This window comes from Engystomops pustulosus, chromosome 3 (assembly GCF_040894005.1).
Source record: "Engystomops pustulosus chromosome 3, aEngPut4.maternal, whole genome shotgun sequence".
In the NCBI taxonomy this organism is placed as follows: domain Eukaryota; kingdom Metazoa; phylum Chordata; class Amphibia; order Anura; family Leptodactylidae; genus Engystomops; species Engystomops pustulosus.
Window position 1 is genome coordinate 97,623,646 of NC_092413.1, and position 20,381 is coordinate 97,644,026.

The following is a 20,381-nucleotide window of genomic DNA, read 5'->3' on the forward strand; positions in this document are numbered from 1 at the left end:
AGGTCTTCACTCCTCCTTCACTTCCTGCTGCTGCTAGATTACATAGGCAGAGGGAGGAGGTAAAGAGTAGGGGGAGGGGGAGACATATTCTCCTCATTGTGACAACCAGGAAAAAAGACATCTGTGAAGTGCTCTGGAAACATCCCCAAGAGCACCTCAGGCTCATTAGCATAAAAGTTAATTTTAGAAGGATTGAGGCTGTGGTTAACAAATGTAAGAAGATTACCCCAGTCACGGTTCCTTGATCTATGAGTAAGTGTCCCTAGTTTATCATGCTTGATTTTGATGGTAGAGTTTTATATAGAAAATTTTAATGCATAATTCATTTTACTTACCCTTCGCGTCACAATTGGATCTAGATCATTGGGATCGCTATAGGCTAACATCATCAAATCCGCATTTAAAGTACGGATCCTCTGCAGTCTGAGTCGAATAAAGCGAGCTGATGTAAAGTCTAATAGCGTTGGGGAGGGATCCTCAGCACTTGGTCTCCCATTGATGAGGGAGGTGTGAATCTAGCACAGGAAGAAATGAGAGCAGTTTATTCAATTGGAAAATACAAAATAACACCTGGGGTTGAAAAAATGCTCTCTAAATATAGATATACACAGGTCCTAGCAAATATAGCCATATAGTAAGTGAAAAGGGCATTACTACCCTTGTATGTAAACTGAACTTGTGATTTCTGAAAAGTTTATTGAAAGGTTAAATATACTCTAAGGGAAATCTCCTAAAACATATATAATATGTAGCCATAGACTCCCATAAAACTGATGGAGGACCAAAGAGAGTCATTGGGGCACATTTACTATGGATCGCAAGTTGCACTTTTGTCAGACTGTGCACATTCTTCATGGCTAAAACTGCTGGCACAGGTATTTAAGAAATGTGTGTGATGCGTTTGTGTCACACGTGACCCTTTTGTGGTGCAGCTGCACTAGCCTCTACGCGACACATATTAGGGGGCATGCTGTCGGACTGTGAGACGGAAATAGCACTTTTAGTGTATTATCAGACTTTCAAAGTAAATGTGCCCCATTGTTTATTGGCATTTACTACATTCTTCTATAGATTAATTCTCCACTAAGGATTGTATTTACAAAATCAATGTACAAAATAACACAGAATAAAAATTAAAGATGCAATGTACTATTTGGGTGATAGATACCACTAGAGTGCCTTGAAGACATACCATATATACAAAAAATGTGCTGAAAAACGTCCCCTTGCCTTATACACAAGTCAATGCAATACACGAGTCAAGTAAAACATAATTAAAAAATAATAAACTTATATACTCACCCTCCGGTGGCCCCGATGTGCAGCGCTGCTCCCCCTAGGTCCGCGTGGCTCGTCTTCTGGCTTCCACGCCCGTCTTCTTTCTTCTGCTGGGTGCCGCCATGTTTCTCCCCTGGGCGGCGCCTAGTATGACGTCAGCAGCGGCGCTTCATACTATGCGCCTGCCGGCTGTGGGAGAGCAATGGCGGCACCCTGCAGAAGAAGGAAGACGGGCGCGGAAGCCTGAAGACAAGCCGGGGGAGCATCGCTACACATCGGGGCCACTGGAGGGTGAGTATATAAGTTTATTTATTTTTGTAATGCTGGGCAGGCTGTTTACTACTGGGGGAAGGCTGTATACTACTGGGGGCAGGCTGTATACTACTGGGGGCAAGCTGTATACTACTGGGGGCAGGCTGGGGTGGCTTTATACTACTGGGGCAAGCTGTATACTACTGGGGGCAAGCTGTATACTACTGGGGGCAAGCTGTATACTACTGGGGGCAGGCTGGGGTGGCTGTATACTACTGGGGGCAAGTTTTATACTACTGGGGGCAGGCTTTATACTACTGGGGGCAGGCTGTATACTACTGGGGGCAAGCTGTATACTACTGGGGGCAGGCTGTATACTACTGGGGGCAAGCTGTATACTACTGGGGGCAGGCTGTATACTACTGGGGGCAGGCTGTATACTACTGGAGGCAGGCTGTATACTACTGGGGTCAGGCTGTATACTACTGGGGGCAAGCTGTATACTACTGGCGGCAGGCTGTATACTACTGGGGGCAAGCTGTATACTACTGGGGGCAGGCTGTATACTACAGGGGGCAGGCTGGGCTGGCTGTATACTACTGGGGGCAAGCTGGGCAGGCTGTATACTACAGGGGGAAGGCTGTATATTACAGGGGGCTGGCTGGCTATATACTGGGTACTGGGGGGTCTGTGACCAATACATTTCCCACCCTCGGCTTATACTCGAGTCAATAGGTTTTCCCAGTTTTTGGTAGTAAATTAGGGGTCTCGGCTTATACTCGGGTCAGCTTATACTCGAGTATATAGGGTAGATTGTATCTGGACACACCTTTGTATTGTTTGATCTTGTTTCTTGTTCACATTTTGTAGATGACACATTTTATTCAGAATAGTTTTTTGTTGAAGAATAATGACACAGAAATCTCCTATTGTTCTATGGAATATGAGCCAACTCAACAAATGATGCAGGAAATCAGCATCCCGCTTTTTTCATCTCATGGCACAGATATCACAACTAATAGATGGCTTACTGCTTCGCTAAATTAAAGGAAACAACATGAGCTTGTTTCTGGGGTATTGTTAATGAGCACAGATCTGTTTCAAATGCCATGTTTTAAATTTCTGGTGAAATGTCATGGGCTGCGCTTGTCACACTGTTCCTAACTCTTTCATTCCCCAAAGAGTTTCGGGAAATGTCAGCCTAATGAACTGTTTAGCAAATATTGTTGTGTCATTGACAACTATACCCTTCAGCTCAGTTCTTAATGGGACCTCTGTTCAACATTATCCCGTTACTTGACTGTGTCACCTTTCTCTTCCAAATGCATGTTGGAATGACAAATTGCAATAGCTTTCAGCTTTATGTTTCAACACTGTTAGAAATGACTCCATCTGTTCTTTCTGGCTAACATGGCAGGTAGTTCAACCTATTTTATTGAAATATAAAACGCACATTTTTGCTGTGATGGAAGTCGGGCTATGTATCCCAATATATGCATCCCAACCCTTGCATTTATATCATAATATATAAGGTTGGAAAAAGACGTAAATCCATCAAGTCCAAACTTTAATAGTTAACAGGCTATTTGCTTTTACATTTTACCCAAAATAAATCAGATTTCCGAAATATACTGGCTTTGAGATTGGAAAAAACTGAAATATGAGCCGCATGATGGAATTTATTAGACTTGACTAATAGATTATGTAATAGAATAGTCAATTGATAGAAGCAGGTGACCGATACCATATATACTGATTTGCTGCTGATTGTCTATTAGCATTATTTTGCCTGTAAAGTCAGTTAGTCAATGCACCGTATTGACCTGTAAATGAGGAGATTCTGTGACATTTGAATGCGGTGAAATATATTCTATTGCCTTACACTCCATAGCTATGTATATTAGAGAGGAAGTAAGTTTTATTTTAATGGGAGAAGCAATCTACATTTACATGAAGGATATCTGACCTCTATATTAGAAACTGCATGATCCATGTATTTCCTTCTTATGATCACTATACGAAAAGGTGATACACGCACTTTTTAGTTTTTCTTTCATTTTTGAGCCAGAGTCTGCTAGACAGAACTGCTTTTCTCCATATTTTCCATAATATGTAAAAGTCTAGAGTTTGAATGAAAAGTAATCCACCCTTTGCACCCTTTGATTTTATGGTGTTCTCTGGTGTACAAAATGGCATTCTTTAGTTTGTTCCCAGAAAGATTGCAGAGATCCTTAAATTTCCAATGTACTCTTCTTCTAACAAAAAGGAATGGAAAACACACAGGGGCATTCGGGTCTTCTGGCGATTCACTAAGGCAGTTCCTCTGACGTCCACCAGGTGTCGCTGCCGCGCTGAAGTCCGCCGAGGCCCGACGGATTGCACGATGCTATACTTGGTGAAGGTAAGCCTTGGTGTGTTTTTTTGTTCAATGCGGATCGTTTCTCCAAATCCGTCTGGTTTTCGATCGGCCACGCCCCCCCCCATTTCCGTTGCATGCATGCCGACGCCGATGCGCCACAATCCGATCGCATGCGCCAAAAACCCGGGGCAATTCAGGGAATATCGGCGCAAATTGGAAATATTCGGGTAACACGTCGGGAAAACGCGAATCGGACCTTAGTAAATGACTCCCACAGTGTTTCCCTTGGAATCAAAGTAAATAACTTAAGAATAAAGGTAAGGAGGATATAAACTTCATGGGTTTAAATAAAGCAGCCCTAATGTAAATTTCAATAGCCACATGTTGAACCTGCCATATAAATTCTGAATAAAACAACAATGTGCATATGGGCATGTTATAAATGGGAATGGGAGATTTTGGACACTGAATCTCGATGGACCCCCAGCAATTGTATATTTATCACCTGTGCTGTGATAAATGTGATAACCTCTTTTAATCCCGTATCTTGAGTTCCAAAAGTTTGGCCATAACAATCTAAGATCTATCCCCTTTTCTGTAAACAGATAAGATCTTTTTGTGGGATCCTTATATAATCAATCCTTTATAGAGGTTGTCCACTTTACCTGATGTTTTTTGCAATGTGTAAGTGTGCGGGCGGATATTGGGTAATTTACCAATATACATCTATTAAAAGTTCTGCTCTGCTTTCTTGATATGTAGAGTGAAGCCTCCTGTCTTTTAATCAGCCAGACATCCCTGACCATAAAATAGCTGCAAATGGAGGGTCAAGTTATCTTATCTGTCAATAAACAAATAACCTGCCATGACCTTATAATAGTCTTCGTGACTATAATAAGATCAAGGTCCTGGCAAGATGATTGTTCATGGACAGATCTCATGAACCCATGATCTGCAGCTATTTTATGGGCAGAAATGTCTAGTAAAAGAACAGGAGTCTTCATTTTATATATCAATAAAGTGGAGCAGAATTATAAATAGATGTTTATAGCTAAATTACCGAATATCCTGCCACTCACACTTACACACACATTACAAAAACATGAAGTAACGTGGTCAACCACTTTAAATAATTCCACAACATTCAATATAGTGAGGAAGATAGACATGACAAAGTGAGAATAAACGGTCTTAAACTTCTTTAAATATATATTTAACTGGCTACTATGGATGATATATTTATTACTGTGTATATAAGACGGTCTAGTCTATCTTTGTCTATGCTGGTAGTTTGCTTAAAGTGTGTGAAGAAAAGGTTTTTGTGACCATAATTTAGGCACATTTGCTTAGAATGTATGTATCATGTGATCTGTGTTAAAAACCTTAATTTACAACTATGGCAATGTATAAGGCAACTCAAGAGTGAATATCTACAACCAGATGGTGAGATAAATAACTGGTTTGTAATGTATTCATGGTCATGGAATGACTGCATCAATTCTATTGATTCTACATCCTTTTTAAGGCATATAAATATGTGTTTTGTATAATTTTATCACATTATAAAATAGTTTAATTTTAGTGACAAACTATACTAAATGATATTGAAGTGACGGGGCCCTGCATTATTTATGGGCTGTGTCATTTATGTGAGTACAAATAGCTTTAGTCTTTGAATGTCTAAATCATGTTTTCTATAACATTAGCACTGTGATACTGACACTTCTCCATAATTACCTATGTGTTAACAGATTGGGCTCCCCATCTGGTATTGAAGTATTATTGTTCTGGTACCATGCCAATATGCCACCACTGTGTCACTGAGACTGAGCTGGAATTTCACAGCGCAAGAAATATTATGCAATATTGCTGCTTTACTTCATTCCATCTGCAATATCTCATGGCGGTTCTGTTAGATTGGATATTTTATTATTTAATGGGGATAAAAACATTATGGTGAGATTACGGTGAGATTATATGTTCTCTTCTCATGAGATCACTTCTGTTGATTGTTTAAAATTTATTGTACATTTATATCCTATAATTTTGTGAAGATGTAATAGTAATATTAGAAAATTGTATGAATGGGACAGGACTGCACACTGGCCACATGATTCATGGATATATTGTCACCGGTGAGTAGGAGGAACCACTCACTGAATCACAGCAAAGTTTAAGTAGGTTGGCGTGGGTTGCTTGGTGTCCAACCAATATCAATCAGTTAATGATCATCTATCCTGGGAATAGCTGTTTATATACAAACATATCTAAATACTCAATTTAAGAATATAATCACAATGATATTAAACACCTAACTCGACTGTAGTATAATTGTAATTTAAAGGAAATCTAATTATAGAACCATTGAATCATACATTTATGATTGTTCTTAGCAGCAGCAGGACTGTGAAAAAGAAAATAATTTATATTCCAGGAATATTGCTGGACTTGGAGCACACTGGTTCTCTGGTGTGCAAGATCTCTTCACTGATCGTAGAACTCTCCTCTAAGTACTGATGTACAATTCAAACAGAATACAGTCTGTGCTGAGTTCACGAAAGAACACAAATAACAGCACACCATAGTCCAGCTGCAATCCTTTAATATAAATGTATTTTAACTTATACTATCGAAACATAAAAACAGGAAACAAATATACTTCAAGCTTTTCCTCTCTAGTAAATTTTTCTCTACATGCAACAATTAACACCAAATTGGAACATTCTGACAAAGGTATATAGTGGTAACACCTACTTATTGAATTAGTGCTTTATATCCCTGGTAAATTGCAAAAGAAAACTATACATCAATTCATATCAATTATAAGTTTGCTAAAACAGACTTTCAGTCAAGAGGTCCACTTAAAAGTTAGAATGATATAAATATCTAATATTCCCACATTTATTCATAGCCTTCTAACTTAAAAGACATGAAAATAACAGAATTTGCATGTTGTTGTTATTTTCATTTCAATTCGTTATTTTATTCTGTGAGTAGTGGAGCATGCCGTCTTCTGCACAATGCCCAGAGAGATAACTGTATACACAAGTCTCATTAGTATACAAAGTAAATACATTTAGCACAAGCCTATTAAACAATCACCAAACACTGCTGCCATCGCTGGCATTTTTGCATAATGGAATGAATTTCGTTTTCAACTTTAAACTTGTGGGTGAATCTTTCTGTCACCTTTGCTTCTCTATCTGTCTTCTTTGTGCAGAAACATTACTCTGTGGAAATGGAAATGTGTTTCCCAATTCAACCCCCGCCCCTGCTATGTTACAGGCAATCAGAGAGCACTGTCAGCCCGCAGTGTGCTGCTGTCAGGGAAATAAAGCCTGTCAGTTAGAGCATGGTTAAGTCAGCTTTTGGCGCTGTCAAGTTTCAACAATTGCTTCATTGCACAATTTACCTCTCCATTTTCAAGTGGGTGAATTTTTGAATAATGAGATGTACAGATAACTTCATCGTCCTGTGTGTAGGAGGGTACGCCAGGTCGGGGAATTATATTATACCGGGTCAAACACTCGCTGTCAGTGATGGCATAGTACTGCCATGGTTTATAAGTAACACCATCAAGAGATCGTTCTAAAATCCAGTTTCCAGGCCGTGGGGAGTTGGCAGCTTTAACAATAACGTAAGCGATCTGGAAAACCTGCAGAGAGAGAGAAACAGAAAAATATATTTTAGCACAAAAAGGTATACCTATCTTATGTATAAGGCATTGCTATGCTGTTGTAGTTATATTTTCAGCAAACCATATAGGTCATCATTAATCATGAGTATACATGAAAATAGTAAAAGTGTATAAGATATAGGTAAATATTACGTGTGCATTGTACAAATAAAACATCAGAGAACCCAGACATCTGTTTTCATTCTTTCTAATAATGAGTGGGGTGACACTGTGAACTTCTTGCTAAGATTTGCTGTTAAGATTGTTTTAGCACAAGTTACTTCAAAGAACTTCAGTTAAGAGTATCGGTAGGTTAAACATATGCAAAGTTTCTTTTTCATTTTTTCTCATTTTTCTCATGCCTCAGAATCAAATATACCGTATATTCCGGCGTATAAGACGACCTGGTGTATAAGACGACCCCCCTACTTTCCTGTTTAAAATATAGAGTTTAAAGGACACCTGTCATCAGGTCTGTGTCACTTGTCCTGTCACTACTACCTGTTGGAGCAGCTCACAAGGATCCCATCCCAGCCTTTATCTAGTTATTTCATACATTAATCATTGTAAAATCATCTATTTTTTATTATGTAAATGAGGCTGGTCACATGGTCAGAGGCAGTGATGTCACCCCTGTTACCCCTCCCCTCCCCTCTCCTGCTCATGTCTGTGTGTAATGTATAGTAAAGTATTGCTGGAATCAGTGCTGCATCTGCTGACATGCTGCATCCTCCTAATATACAGGTGAGACACAGACACCAGCTACACATGAATCTGACATGTTCTGCTGTAACATGGCTGCCTGGAGCTGCTGTATCTCTCCTAAACACACACACATGCACACACAGGCTGCAGGGGGCGTGGCCACCAGCACCAGGAAGCACAGCATTATACAGCCTCACTCCATTATACAGGCTGTCAGTCAAGCACTGGGGGTGTGGCTGTGCCTCCCTCTCATGAATAGAGTGGACAGCTTGAATATGCTAATGCTTCATTGGACATTCCACAGGTCATTTGCATACAGCTTTAGGACCTCATTGCTTAGGTTTACAGGCATGTAGAGGGACAATGAAGGGGTAGAGGCAATGCTCTCTAATGGCAGTTTATGAAAATCTATTTAGTTTAGGGGGGTTATTTTGCATGACGGGTTCTCTTTAAGATATATTCGCCGTATAAGACTACCCCTTTTCCAACGTATACAAAACACCGGTAAAAATAAAAAAAAAACTGATTTGAATTTAACATGGTCCTTTTTTAAATTTAAATTCTTATGACATGCAGGTATATAGAAGGAAAACTGTCGCTCATAAACATAAGGCATACAACAACAACATTACCATTACAGCACAGCCCCCAGTAGTATAGAGCACAGCCCCCAGTAGTATAGAGCACAGCCCCCAGTAGTATAGAGCACTGCCCCCAGTAGTATACAGCACTGCCCCCAGTAGTAAAAAGCACAGCCCCCAGTAGTAAACAGCACAGCCCCCAGTAGTATACAGCACTGCCCCCAGTAGTATACAGCACAGCCCCCAGTAGTATACAGCACTGCCCCCAGTAGTATACAGCACAGCCCCCAGTAGTATACAGCACTGCCCCCAGTAGTATACAGCACAGCCCCCAGTAGTATACAGCACAGCCCCCAGTAGTATACAGCACAGCCCAGCCCAGCATTAAAAAAAAATTAAACTTATATACTCACCCTCCGGTGGCCCCGATGTGCTGCGCTGCTCCCCTGATGTCCGCGCCGTCTTCTTTCTTCTGCTGGGCGCTGCCATTGATCTTCCCCGGCAGACGCCTAGTATGACGCGCCGCTGCTGACGTCATACTAGGCGCCGCCCCGGGGAAAGACATGGCGGCGCCTATCAGAAGAAAGAAGACGGCGCGGAAGACTGAAGACGAGCCGCGCAGATATCGGGGCCAGAATCGAGGGTGAGTAGACATCGAGGGTGAGTATGCGCCGCTATTGCTGTGAAAACACCCGCGATCGGTGCTAGCACCGATCGCGGGTGTTACCGGTAAGCCTTTGCTGCAATATGCAGCAAAGACTTACCGGCTATGGAGAGGGCTCAGCCCGTGAGCCCTCTCCATGCACCGGGACCCGACCGCCGCCGTGAATACACGGTGGGCGGTCGGGAGTACCGGCGTATAAGACGACCCTAGACTAGACAGAAGATTTTTCTGTCTTCAAAAGTCGTCTTATATGCCGGTATATACGGTACTGGTAACCAGTGGAGTTTGTACCTGAGGTTACAGGAGAATTCCAGGAATAAGCATAAATCATATACAAATGGGTCCTTAAAATATAATATGTAATATGTAAAATGTAATATGTATCTAATATGTAATTAGTTGTTATTAAAAATTTTCCTTCTCAGAAAAAGGCTGTGGACATACACTGTAATGAAGAATTAAAATGCTACTGGTCCTTTAATCAGTCCGTTAGTTTTCTCTGTAAGGAGAAGACACAGGACAGAAGATGGCCGCTATTCACATGTTCACATCACATGTCCTGCACCTGCCTGGGCAGGTCATGTCACTATCACTATGTTTAGCAGCAGTTGGTTTGTTGCAGTGCATCTTTTATGGCCAGTGTTATGGTGAGACCCATCGAATGGGGTAATGCTCAGAGATGGCCCTTATACATCATTACTATGGTAACAGAGCAAAACAGTCAGTTATGTCATCACTGGAAGCAGGACACAAGAGGGAGGAGGAGTTACTGACAACTAAAGGATCATGGGGTCTTGTAGTTTCCAGTGGCGGCCATTTGGTGATAACTCTACATACTTTAGAAAGCCCATAAAATTTTGTAAATCATAAAATGAAACTATTTAAGCTCCATTTTGTGACTAATGACATTAAGTTTTGTTATATTTATTTAAAGTGTTATGAGTTTTGTATCAGATGTTCATATTCCCGGAATACCCCTTCAAGGTACAGAATGTTAGACAACCCTAATCCCAAGATGCAAGAGCAATTTTCATGATTCAGCTATTGTTAATAAATCATTGGAAGGTTGCAGTGGGTGGTGCGTGAGTGATCATCAGAAAGTGTGCAACAAACTTTAAATAATTTTATCATGTAATATATATTTTCAACCACTCCAGTAAAGTCAACTGCTAATGAATGGCTACAGGACTGCTTATAATATGGAACTGCCTACAATATGGATTGTAAAGTTTAGTCCTCATGCACACAGCCACGTGTGTAATACGGGCCGCAAAAAGTTGTCAGCTCATATTGCACAGGAGCACCACTAACTCCACACAAGTCCATAGGAACTGAGTGAACAGAACCTCTTGATATCACCAGCAGAACCAAAAGGGTGGGGTGAACATCAAGTGCATTGTGCTCCAGCCCTTGGTAAATCCATGTAAATAATTTTGTTTATTTTGTTGTTTATTATCAATACTAATATTTCAGATATTCTATGTAAAACATATATATTGCCGGCACTTGCATTCTGATTTTAAATTACAGCAATCTTCAGTATCTTCTCTTCTCTTGTGCCTCAGTAAAAGCTTTAAAAAGTTGACCGTGTAAACCGGTTCAATAACTGGGTCAATATTACTATTTTTTGAAAATGTCATTATCGGCTTTGCTGTAGGAACATAAGGTAGCTTTGTTCTGAATCCTAAACTAATTAGCATTCTGAACAGCCTTGCATAGCACATCAACTTTCTAGTTTCCTCCTTTGGATGTCTCCCACTCCCTTTATCGGATTTCTTTCATCCTGTCACTCTGTTCTAAAACATACATGAATAATAAAAATGCATGCACATCATTACCTCAAAGAAACTGTCTCACAAGAGAAGACAAATTACATTCTCAGACATATTCACACTATTCTGGTCCTGGAATATATACTTTTCTACTATTCATCTATCCATGCCAGTAAAGAAAGCTGATTGAATTAGTCCAGTTATACATATGGTATAGATATAGGTTGTAGCAAACATGATGGGGGTCATTTATTAAGGGCCCGATTCGCGTTTTCCCGACGTGTTACCCGAATATTTCCGTTTTGCGCCGCTTGTACTTAAATTGCCCCGGGATTTTGGCGCACGCGATCGGATTGTGGCGCATCGGCGCTGGCATGCGCGCGACGGAAATCGGGGGGCGTGGCCGAACGAAAACCCGACGTATTCGGAAAAACCGCCGCATTTAAAAACCGAAAATGTGTCGCATAAGGACCACTTACCTTCACCTGGTCCAGCTCGGTGCATTCCGGCGCGATGAGTTTACTTTCAGCGCAGCAGCGCCACCTGGTGGACGGCGGAAGAACTACCTTATTAAATCCCGGCCGGACCCGAATCCAGAGCGGAGAAGCCGCCGCTGGAACGCGAATGGACCGGGTAAGTAAATTTGCCCCGATGTGTCAGTAGTGGATGTGTCATATACATAGCTGACATTGTATCTGTTGTACAGCTGCTAATCTTTTGTAAGGGTTCTGCAGTCTAAATAATGCTTAATGATTTATAATGACCTGTGTTGTACATTATCATATAAAGAAGTCTGCAATGTTAGCTTGAATTTAGTTAAGGACTCTACGGACACTTCCATAGGGATAGACAGAGTTGTGCTCAATCCAAGATCAGGGCAGGAAACATTTATGTGCAGTATGTGTAGTAAAAAATCCAGACAAGAAAATATTTAGTGTTAGCGAGAAGATTTGTGCATGTTTTTCAGGTGGGAGACCTGCCTTGAATATCCCACCGCTACTGTAGATTAGTCTTGAGGGGACTCCATTTTCTTAAAGTGTCAGCACACCTTGCAGGCAAGAGCAGGAGTACAATGGCCATGGGCATAACACTATGGCAGAGAGCGGACTCCACCAAGCTAGGGCAAATGGCATAAAATATGCTATCCAATTCCTGGGTATAGGAAGGGGAGAATAAGACACATACAACAACTTTGTGAGTAAAAGGTTGAGACTACTCTTGACAGCTAAGGAAACGGTCTAAAATGGCCTCTAGGACACAGCACTTTTTTGTTTTTCTCTGCTCAAACTCCAATAGACATAACTTTTATTTTTTCATCTGACATGGACACCTGAAAGCTTGTTTTATGTGGGAAGAGTTATGTTTTCCAATATATAAATTTTTATGGCACAAATAGCATAATGATAAAAATGTATTAACTCTTCCCTGTGGGGGAAAAGAAAATATAGCTATTCTACCCCTCTGGCCTCCTGATCTGGTTCTGAATCAGGAATTGGGACTGAATCACAGCTGGTACATAGTTATTTATGGGGAAAAGGGCGTGTTTTTGGAGTGTTATTTATTTATGTATTTATTTAAACTTTATTTTACAGTCCTACCAGGGTACTTACATTTGGGATTCCTTGATCCCTAATACAATACACTGCAGTACTTCTGTACTGAAATGTACTGTATTTTATATTTCAGTATTAAACTGTTTGTCTTTAATACCCAGTTTTGGACTGGGCCTAATAAGCCTCCGTACTTCGCAGTTACAGAGATCTTGTTCAGACCTTGCAATCATCATTAGAACACATCTGTTCAGTAAAGTTCAATGAAAATATATATTTTGTTAATTAGACCACTCATGACGATATAGGGCCCGTGATCCGGAGTCAATTTGGAAAATCAGTTGTACCCATGTAGTATTGTAAAGCATGTAGTGATGTTATTTGGTAGATATGCTACACACAATTTTCTATACTAGTTCATTATCAGCCAGAAGACAGAATTATTTGTTTCATCATCTTGATCAAGGCACAAGAAATAATACCCAAGTGTAATTCAGTGTATCTCATTTCTCAGATAGTTTATAGGGCCCACTTCAAAGATGTACATCAATATAAAGCATGCTAAAGACTTCTCTTTGACATGGTAAGTATCATCTCAGCTCCTGCCTTTTATTCACAGAGCTTTTGAAGTGACAAAAAGTTATTTACATTTAATTCAGTTGGGGGAACACGTTACACTTGCTTTTACATGTCTCTTTTAAGAGCTTGACTAAAAGAAATGCTGAATAAAATAGGCGAAAATTCCTCCTGGTGATGTTTATATAAAAAGGGAATGAAAAATGGGTGTCGTTTTCAGTGTCCTATATTTTAAAAAGTGCACAGGCAATAGAAGTACAACAAACACCAGTGAGCTAGTGCTGGGATTTACTTTTTATCTTAGCTTTTTATATATACCTTTTTAGACTATAAACTGAAAATTTCCATTGCCCTGCATATATGTACAAAATAGCAAGAGCTACCTGCATAGTCTGATGGTATGCCAGAAGTCCAGCTCCTACAGCAGTATTGTATGCATGAGGAATCTTAGGCTTCCAGAAGAATCTGGCAGGTCGCTGCGTTGGTGATCAAAACTACGCTGACTACTAGTTGGCATAGTTTTTTTTAAAAAAGCATGTGAACATTTAGCGTTCACATGGCCTAGGTCACCCCAGCATGAAGTTCACCAGACAGGACTCAAAGAATCTTCCTACAGAATCTTCCTATAATGATAGACAAATTTGCCCTCCTCCTTTCAACTGCGTTGGTGTCTTTAGGAGGCTAAACGATTAAAAGCTGTCAAAGAACAAGGAAAAATAAATTACTACTTAAATTGCTGGCACTTTGTAATAAATAAGTGGCTTTTAGTTGAAGTTTGGGCACTCAGGCCTAGACGGTGAGCAGGCACGTGGTAAGAATGCTCTGTGCTGGCCCACTCTGCTGCTGGCCTTGCCAAATGGGCATGGAGGGGTGTAAAGGAGGAAATAATCGCAATTACTGGTATTTTGTAAGTAATTGTGATTTTTTCAGGACTTCTATGCCAGTTTTCTGGCGTGGAAGCCCTGATAAGTTTCCACCTTACAGCTTGTCCATACATAATGCAACATTAACAAGATACATATGAGCTGTCTGCAGCTCCTGGTAATTAAACACGGATTTCTCTCATGATCAGTTTATTATCAGATCAGCTCAACCATGAACAGTTTTCCTAAGCCAGATTGCTTCTAAATGCTTGATTAAAATGCCAAGCGGAGCTTAGTTTAAAGAGGACCCATTGCATTGTGAATAACATAATGATTTTTGCTGTACTACTGGTCATCCCTATGTTTGCTTTTTAAAATCCAACCACTTATTTCAAAATGGCCCCCAAATAATTATATTTGAAAACAGTAAAATAGGAAACAAGCAGTAGTACCAGCTTATTTGGCATTCACTAAATATATTATATTTGGTCTCTTATTCATGACAAAGTTTGTACTGATCTTTGATGTGACTTTGCGTAGAATTGAAGTATTGATGCAATAAGCCTCAAAGAAGAACAATCCATGAAAATAATCCAAAAACCAGTGTAGAAGTGTGGAAGAGGACAGTGACAGGAGTATGCATCAAATGGGAGGGAAGGACAAACAAGGATCAGATGAAGAGGCAATGGCCATCTTGCACCTCTTGACACTTCATCTGGCATCTTCTCTTGTGCTTCCCCCTCGTGCTATACTGATTAAAAATACTTTCACACTAAACACAGTGGAGAGGAATAGAGCTGCTCTGTGCTTTTCCCATGCACAGTACAGTGTCGCACGTTTGTGGTCACCGGACCGCCACCAAACTGCAAAGTTATCTATGCCGCCAGATATACATCTCACCGTGGTCAGTGTGAAAGGGGCCTAACAGGGACTGAGAAAGACAGATTTATGACAAGCCTCAGGCGGCAGATTGTGGACCATTTGTGTGGGCCGCAAATCGCTGGTAGTACTGTCATTTGACCAGTATGTACTACCTGGAAACTCAATTACATCCGTGCCCTTAAGGCACTTATGTGATTAATATGCAGAGCGTTGCAGCACAGCGTACCTGTGTGCACCTCTCTGCAGGACACCTGCCGGCATCACGCATGCCAACCTGTGTCACTACAGACAACTCGGCTGCTGGTACTCGAGGGAGAAGACAACAAGGAGCTGTGCAGGAGCACTGGGGCTGGAGGTAAGTATCAGGTTTATAATTTTTTGTGATGTCATTGCTGTATATACTATGGGGAAAGCTGTATATACTATGGGGGAGGCTGTGTATATCATAGGAGAGGCTGTGTATACTATGGGGGATGCTGTGTATACTGGGGGTGGCTGTGTATACTGGAGGGAGGATGTGTATGCTGGGGGGAGGGTGTGTATGCTGGGGGGAGAGTGTGTATACTGGGGGATGCTGTGTATACTGGGGGAAGGTTGTGTATACTGGGGGAAGGTTGTGTATACTGGGGGAGGCAGTGTATAATTCTACTGGGGAGGCTGTGTCTACTGAAGGAAGTTGTGTATACTGGGGGGAGGCTGTGTATAGTGGGGAGGCTGTGTATTCTGGAGGTGGAAGTGTATGATACTTCTGGGGAGAATGTGTATACTGGGGAGGGAGGCGTCATATACTAGGGGAGGCGTCCCTCTATATGCTGTCTATGTGGGATCTGTATATAGGGGCTAGATTATAATTAAAGAGTGTGGCCTTATATGGAGTACTGTATATAATTTATTTTTGGAATATGTATGTGGGGCTGTTATAAATGAATACAGGGATCTGTCAATAAATAAAACGTATATATATATTCCGGCGTATTCACGGCGGTGGTCGGGTCGCGCTGCATGGAGAGGGCTCACCGGCTGAGCCCTCTCCATAGCCGGTAAGTCTTTGCTGGTGTTTTTACAGCGATGGCGCCGCCATCTTACCTGGGATCGCTGCTCCCCGTGACGTCATCGGGTGCGGCGAACCGTCTCCATGGTAGCCTCGGGTCTTCCGAAGACCCGAGGCTATTTCGTTTTAACCCCTTCGTTTCAATGTGCTGATAGCACATTGTAATGATTGAGGAGGAAAATCCCCATATACTGCCATACTGTAGTATGGCAGTATATGGTAGGATCGATCAGAAAATCTAGGGTTAAAGTACCCTAGGGAGTCTGAAAAATAGTAAAAATAAAAAAAAAAAGTAAAAAAAGAAAAATTATAATAAAAAACCCTAAAATTTCAAATCACCCCCCTTTCCCTAGAACTGACATAAATATAAATAAACAGTAAAAATCATAAACACATCAGGTATCGACGCGTCCAAAAATGCCCGATATATCAAAATATCATAACGGTTTTTCAATGCATTTAACCCCGTAACGGAAAATAGCGCCCAAAGTCGAAAATGGCACTTTTTTGCCATTTTGAAAAACATAAAAAAATCTATAAAAAGTGATCAAAAGGTCGTACAGTCCTAAAAATGATACAATTGAATTTCGCAAAAAATGACACCACCCACAGCTCCATACACCAGAGTTTTAAAAAGTTATTAGCGCCAGAAGTTGGCAAAATAAAAAAAATAATTTTTGTACAGGTAGGTTTTCATTTTTGTAAATGTATGAAAACATTATAAAACCTATACAAATTTGGTATCCCCTTAATCGTACCGACCCAAAGAATAAAGTAGACATGTCATTTGGGGCGCTCAGTGAAAGACGTAATATCAAAGCCCACAAGAAAATGGCGCAAATGCGTTTTTTCACCATTTTCATTGCATTTGGAATTTTTTTCCTGCTTCCCAGTACACGGCATGGAATATTAAATACCAGCATTTTGAAGTGTAATTTTTTATGCAGAAAATAAGCCATAACACAACTCTGTACATGGAAAGATAAAAAAGTTACAGATTTTTGAAGGTGGGGAGTGAAAAATGAAAACACAAAAACGAAAAAGGGCTGCGGCGTTAAGGGGTTACATTCAAAGTATGTCATTTTACAACATTTTTGTCAGTCTTCTCTGCATCTGCCATATTCCTACTTCTATTATCACTGCAGTCAGTCATCACTATCAAGGCAGCTAACTTGCCCATTTTCCATAAATCCATACTAAATATATAAGAGTCCTAAATATGGAGTCAAATAGTGGAGTCAAACACTAATCCAGTTTTATTCGAAGTCGCAGGTAAAGAATTCCCCACTGGAGAGGCAGAGATAATTTTTTTTATATTTAGGGCATTGGTTGATCTTAGTAATGCTATGAGTAAAATACTAATATCAATTTCGGATCTATTTGGCAGAATAAAATATTGTACACGTCAAAACTATTTACCCAAATAAAATATCATCAAATTCATTTCCAACCTGAAGCACCAGCAATAACACAATAGTTCTGCCGAGATGTTTTATTATGTAGACAATAAGTACTTCAAATTTAGTGCTACTTGTTTAGAAGCATTGAAGAATGTTTGTTTCTAGAAAGAATGGAAGAATATTCAATCAACACATGCAGCAGGTTTTTTAAAAATTTTCACTTTTTCACGAATAACATAATAACAGAATAACATAAACTACGCTAAAAGCAAATGTTGATTGAAATTATGGCTGGAAAACAATGTAGTTATACAAATATTTAGCTCAATTGCAGACAAAGCTGTGTAACCATACCTATGTGTATTGTTAGTAGCAGCAGGACTGTATAAAGTGCATTTACACTCACCGGCCACTTTATTAGGTACACCATGCTAGTAATGGGTTGGACCCCCTTTTGCCTTCAGAACTGCCTCAATTCTTCGTGGCATAGATTCAACAAGGTGCTGGAAGCATTCCTCAGAGATTTTGGTCCATATTGATATGATGGCATCACACAGTTGCCGCAGAGTTGTCGGCTGCACATCCATGATGCAAATCTCCCGTTCCACCACATCCCAAAGATGCTCTATTGGATTGAGATCTGGTGACTGTGGATGCCATTTGAGTACAGTGAACTCATTGTCATGTTCAAGAAACCAGTCTGAGATGATTCCAGCTTTATGACATGGCGCATTATCCTGCTGAAAGTAGCCATCAGATGTTGGGTACATTGTGGTCATAAAGGGATGGACATGGTCAGCAACAATACTCAGGTAGGCTGTGGCGTTGCAACGATGCTCAATTGGTACCAAGGGGCCCAAAGAGTGCCAAGAAAATATTCCCCACACCACCACCACCAGCCTGAACCATTGATACAAGGCAGGATGGATCCATGAGAGAAAACAAATTTGATGGTCCAGCCAACAGCGGTGATCTTTTAGACTTTTATTTCGTCAAATCTCGAATATCCACAGTGTTAGTCCATAATTCCTACGCGTTTCAAGCGAGCTGGTCGCTCTTAGTCATGACTAGATCACTGCTGTTGGCTGGACCATCAAATTTGTTTTCTCTCAGTACGTTGCCTGTGCAAGCAAGGCGGGTTCCGTGCCGACTCCAACGTGACCTGGGAGGTGAGCTGGGAAACCCCTTTTTTTTTCTTCCTGAGGATGGATCCATGCTTTCATGTTGTTGACGCCAAATTCTGACCCTACCATCTGAATGTCGCAGCAGAAATCGAGACTCATCAGACCAGGCAACGTTTTTCCAATCTTCTACTGTCTAATTTCGATGAGCTTGTGCAAATTGTAACCTCAATTTCCTGTTCTTAGCTGAAAGGAGTGGCACCCGGTGTGGTCTTCTGCTTCTGTAGCCCATCTGCCTCAAAGTTTGGCGTACTGTGCGTTCAGAGATGCTCTTCTGCCTACCTTGGTTATAACGGGTTGCGATTTGAGTCACTGTTGCCTTTCTATCAGCTTGAACCAGTCTGCCCATTCCCCTCTGACCTCTGGCATCAACAAGGCATTTCCGCCCACAGAACTGCTGCTTACTGGATGTTTTTTCTTTTTCGGAACATTCTCTGTAAACCCTAGAGATGGTTTTGCATGAAAATCCCAGTAGATCAGCAGTTTCTGGAATACTCAGTCCAACCCCTATGGCACCAACAACCATGCCACGTTCAAAGGCACTCAAATCACCTTTCTTCCCCATACTGATGCTTGGTTTGAACTGCAGGAGATTGTCTTGACCATGTCTACATGCCTAAATGCACTGAGTTGCCGCCATGTGATTGGCTGATTAGAAATTAAGTGTTAACGAGCAGTTGGACAGGTGTACCTAATAAAGTGGCCGGTGAGTGTATATACCATGATTGTAGCTGGATTGGAAGCACTCAGGGGCACTAGTGTGTGAGATCTCCTTGCTGAACATAGCACAGCTCCCCCACCCCTCAAGGCCTCACTGTTGTAATATTCAAAGTAAATGGCTGCTACAGAAAGTCTGTTAATAATACATTATACAAATGAATACAGAAATTTTCATTTTTAAGTCTTCTTTTAATTATTCAAAGCATTAGAAGGAAAAAAATTTAAACCCTCCCAACCCCTGATCATGCATAACTTTCTTAAACCCCATGCCAATTGCCCTGCATGGTGTTGTGCTGTACGAACTTGTGTACGACTTGTGGACATCGGGCGCTCAAGGAGTCTTTTTCTGACAGTTTGAGCAGACGAATAGAGATATCAGTGATCTGATGGAGGTTTTATAGGCCTCTGACACTGCTTGTTCTTGTCAAAGGTTGTATTAATGGGAGGCGGAGACTGACCGTTGAGCGAGACGGCCGCATGTGAGTAAGCTCCCGCTGTGGAGTTGTTTGACCCGATATATAGCAGCAGTCTTCTTCCAGCCGAGATGGGCAAATCGAACAAGGAGAGATCTGGGGACAAGTTGGAAACCCCTAGTGCAAGAAAAAGCCAGGGGGACCTGGACAAATTTCTCAAAAAGAAACTTTCAACTCCGCCGGCCCTGGGGCGCAAGATGGCGCCGGAGGAAGCGCACGAATCAGACGCTCCAGATAAATCAGACCTGGAAAGCGTGCCAGGCAACAGCGACATAGCTGCCATATCAGAGGTAACCCTCTCCAGAGCTTTTCTAAAGAAAACCTTATTTCAGGCCCCTGTTGCTAAAGAGCTAGCAGAGCTCAAAACCGAGATCAAACAAATAGGGAGAAGGGTAGAA

General features: G+C 41.1%; 1 protein-coding gene across 4 annotated transcripts in view; it reads right to left on the reverse strand.

Moving 5' to 3' along the window:
• LAMA2 (laminin subunit alpha 2) overlaps positions 1-20,381 on the reverse strand; it is a 567,760-nt gene that overhangs the window by 418,410 nt on the left and 128,969 nt on the right. For all 4 annotated transcript variants that reach the window (XM_072141562.1, XM_072141561.1, XM_072141563.1 and 1 more), the window contains exons 4-5: positions 7,302-7,544; positions 336-515 (exon numbers count right to left, since the gene is read on the reverse strand). In XM_072141562.1, the coding sequence (XP_071997663.1) occupies positions 336-515; positions 7,302-7,544 (423 nt within the window). The remainder of the gene's footprint in view (positions 1-335; positions 516-7,301; positions 7,545-20,381) is intronic.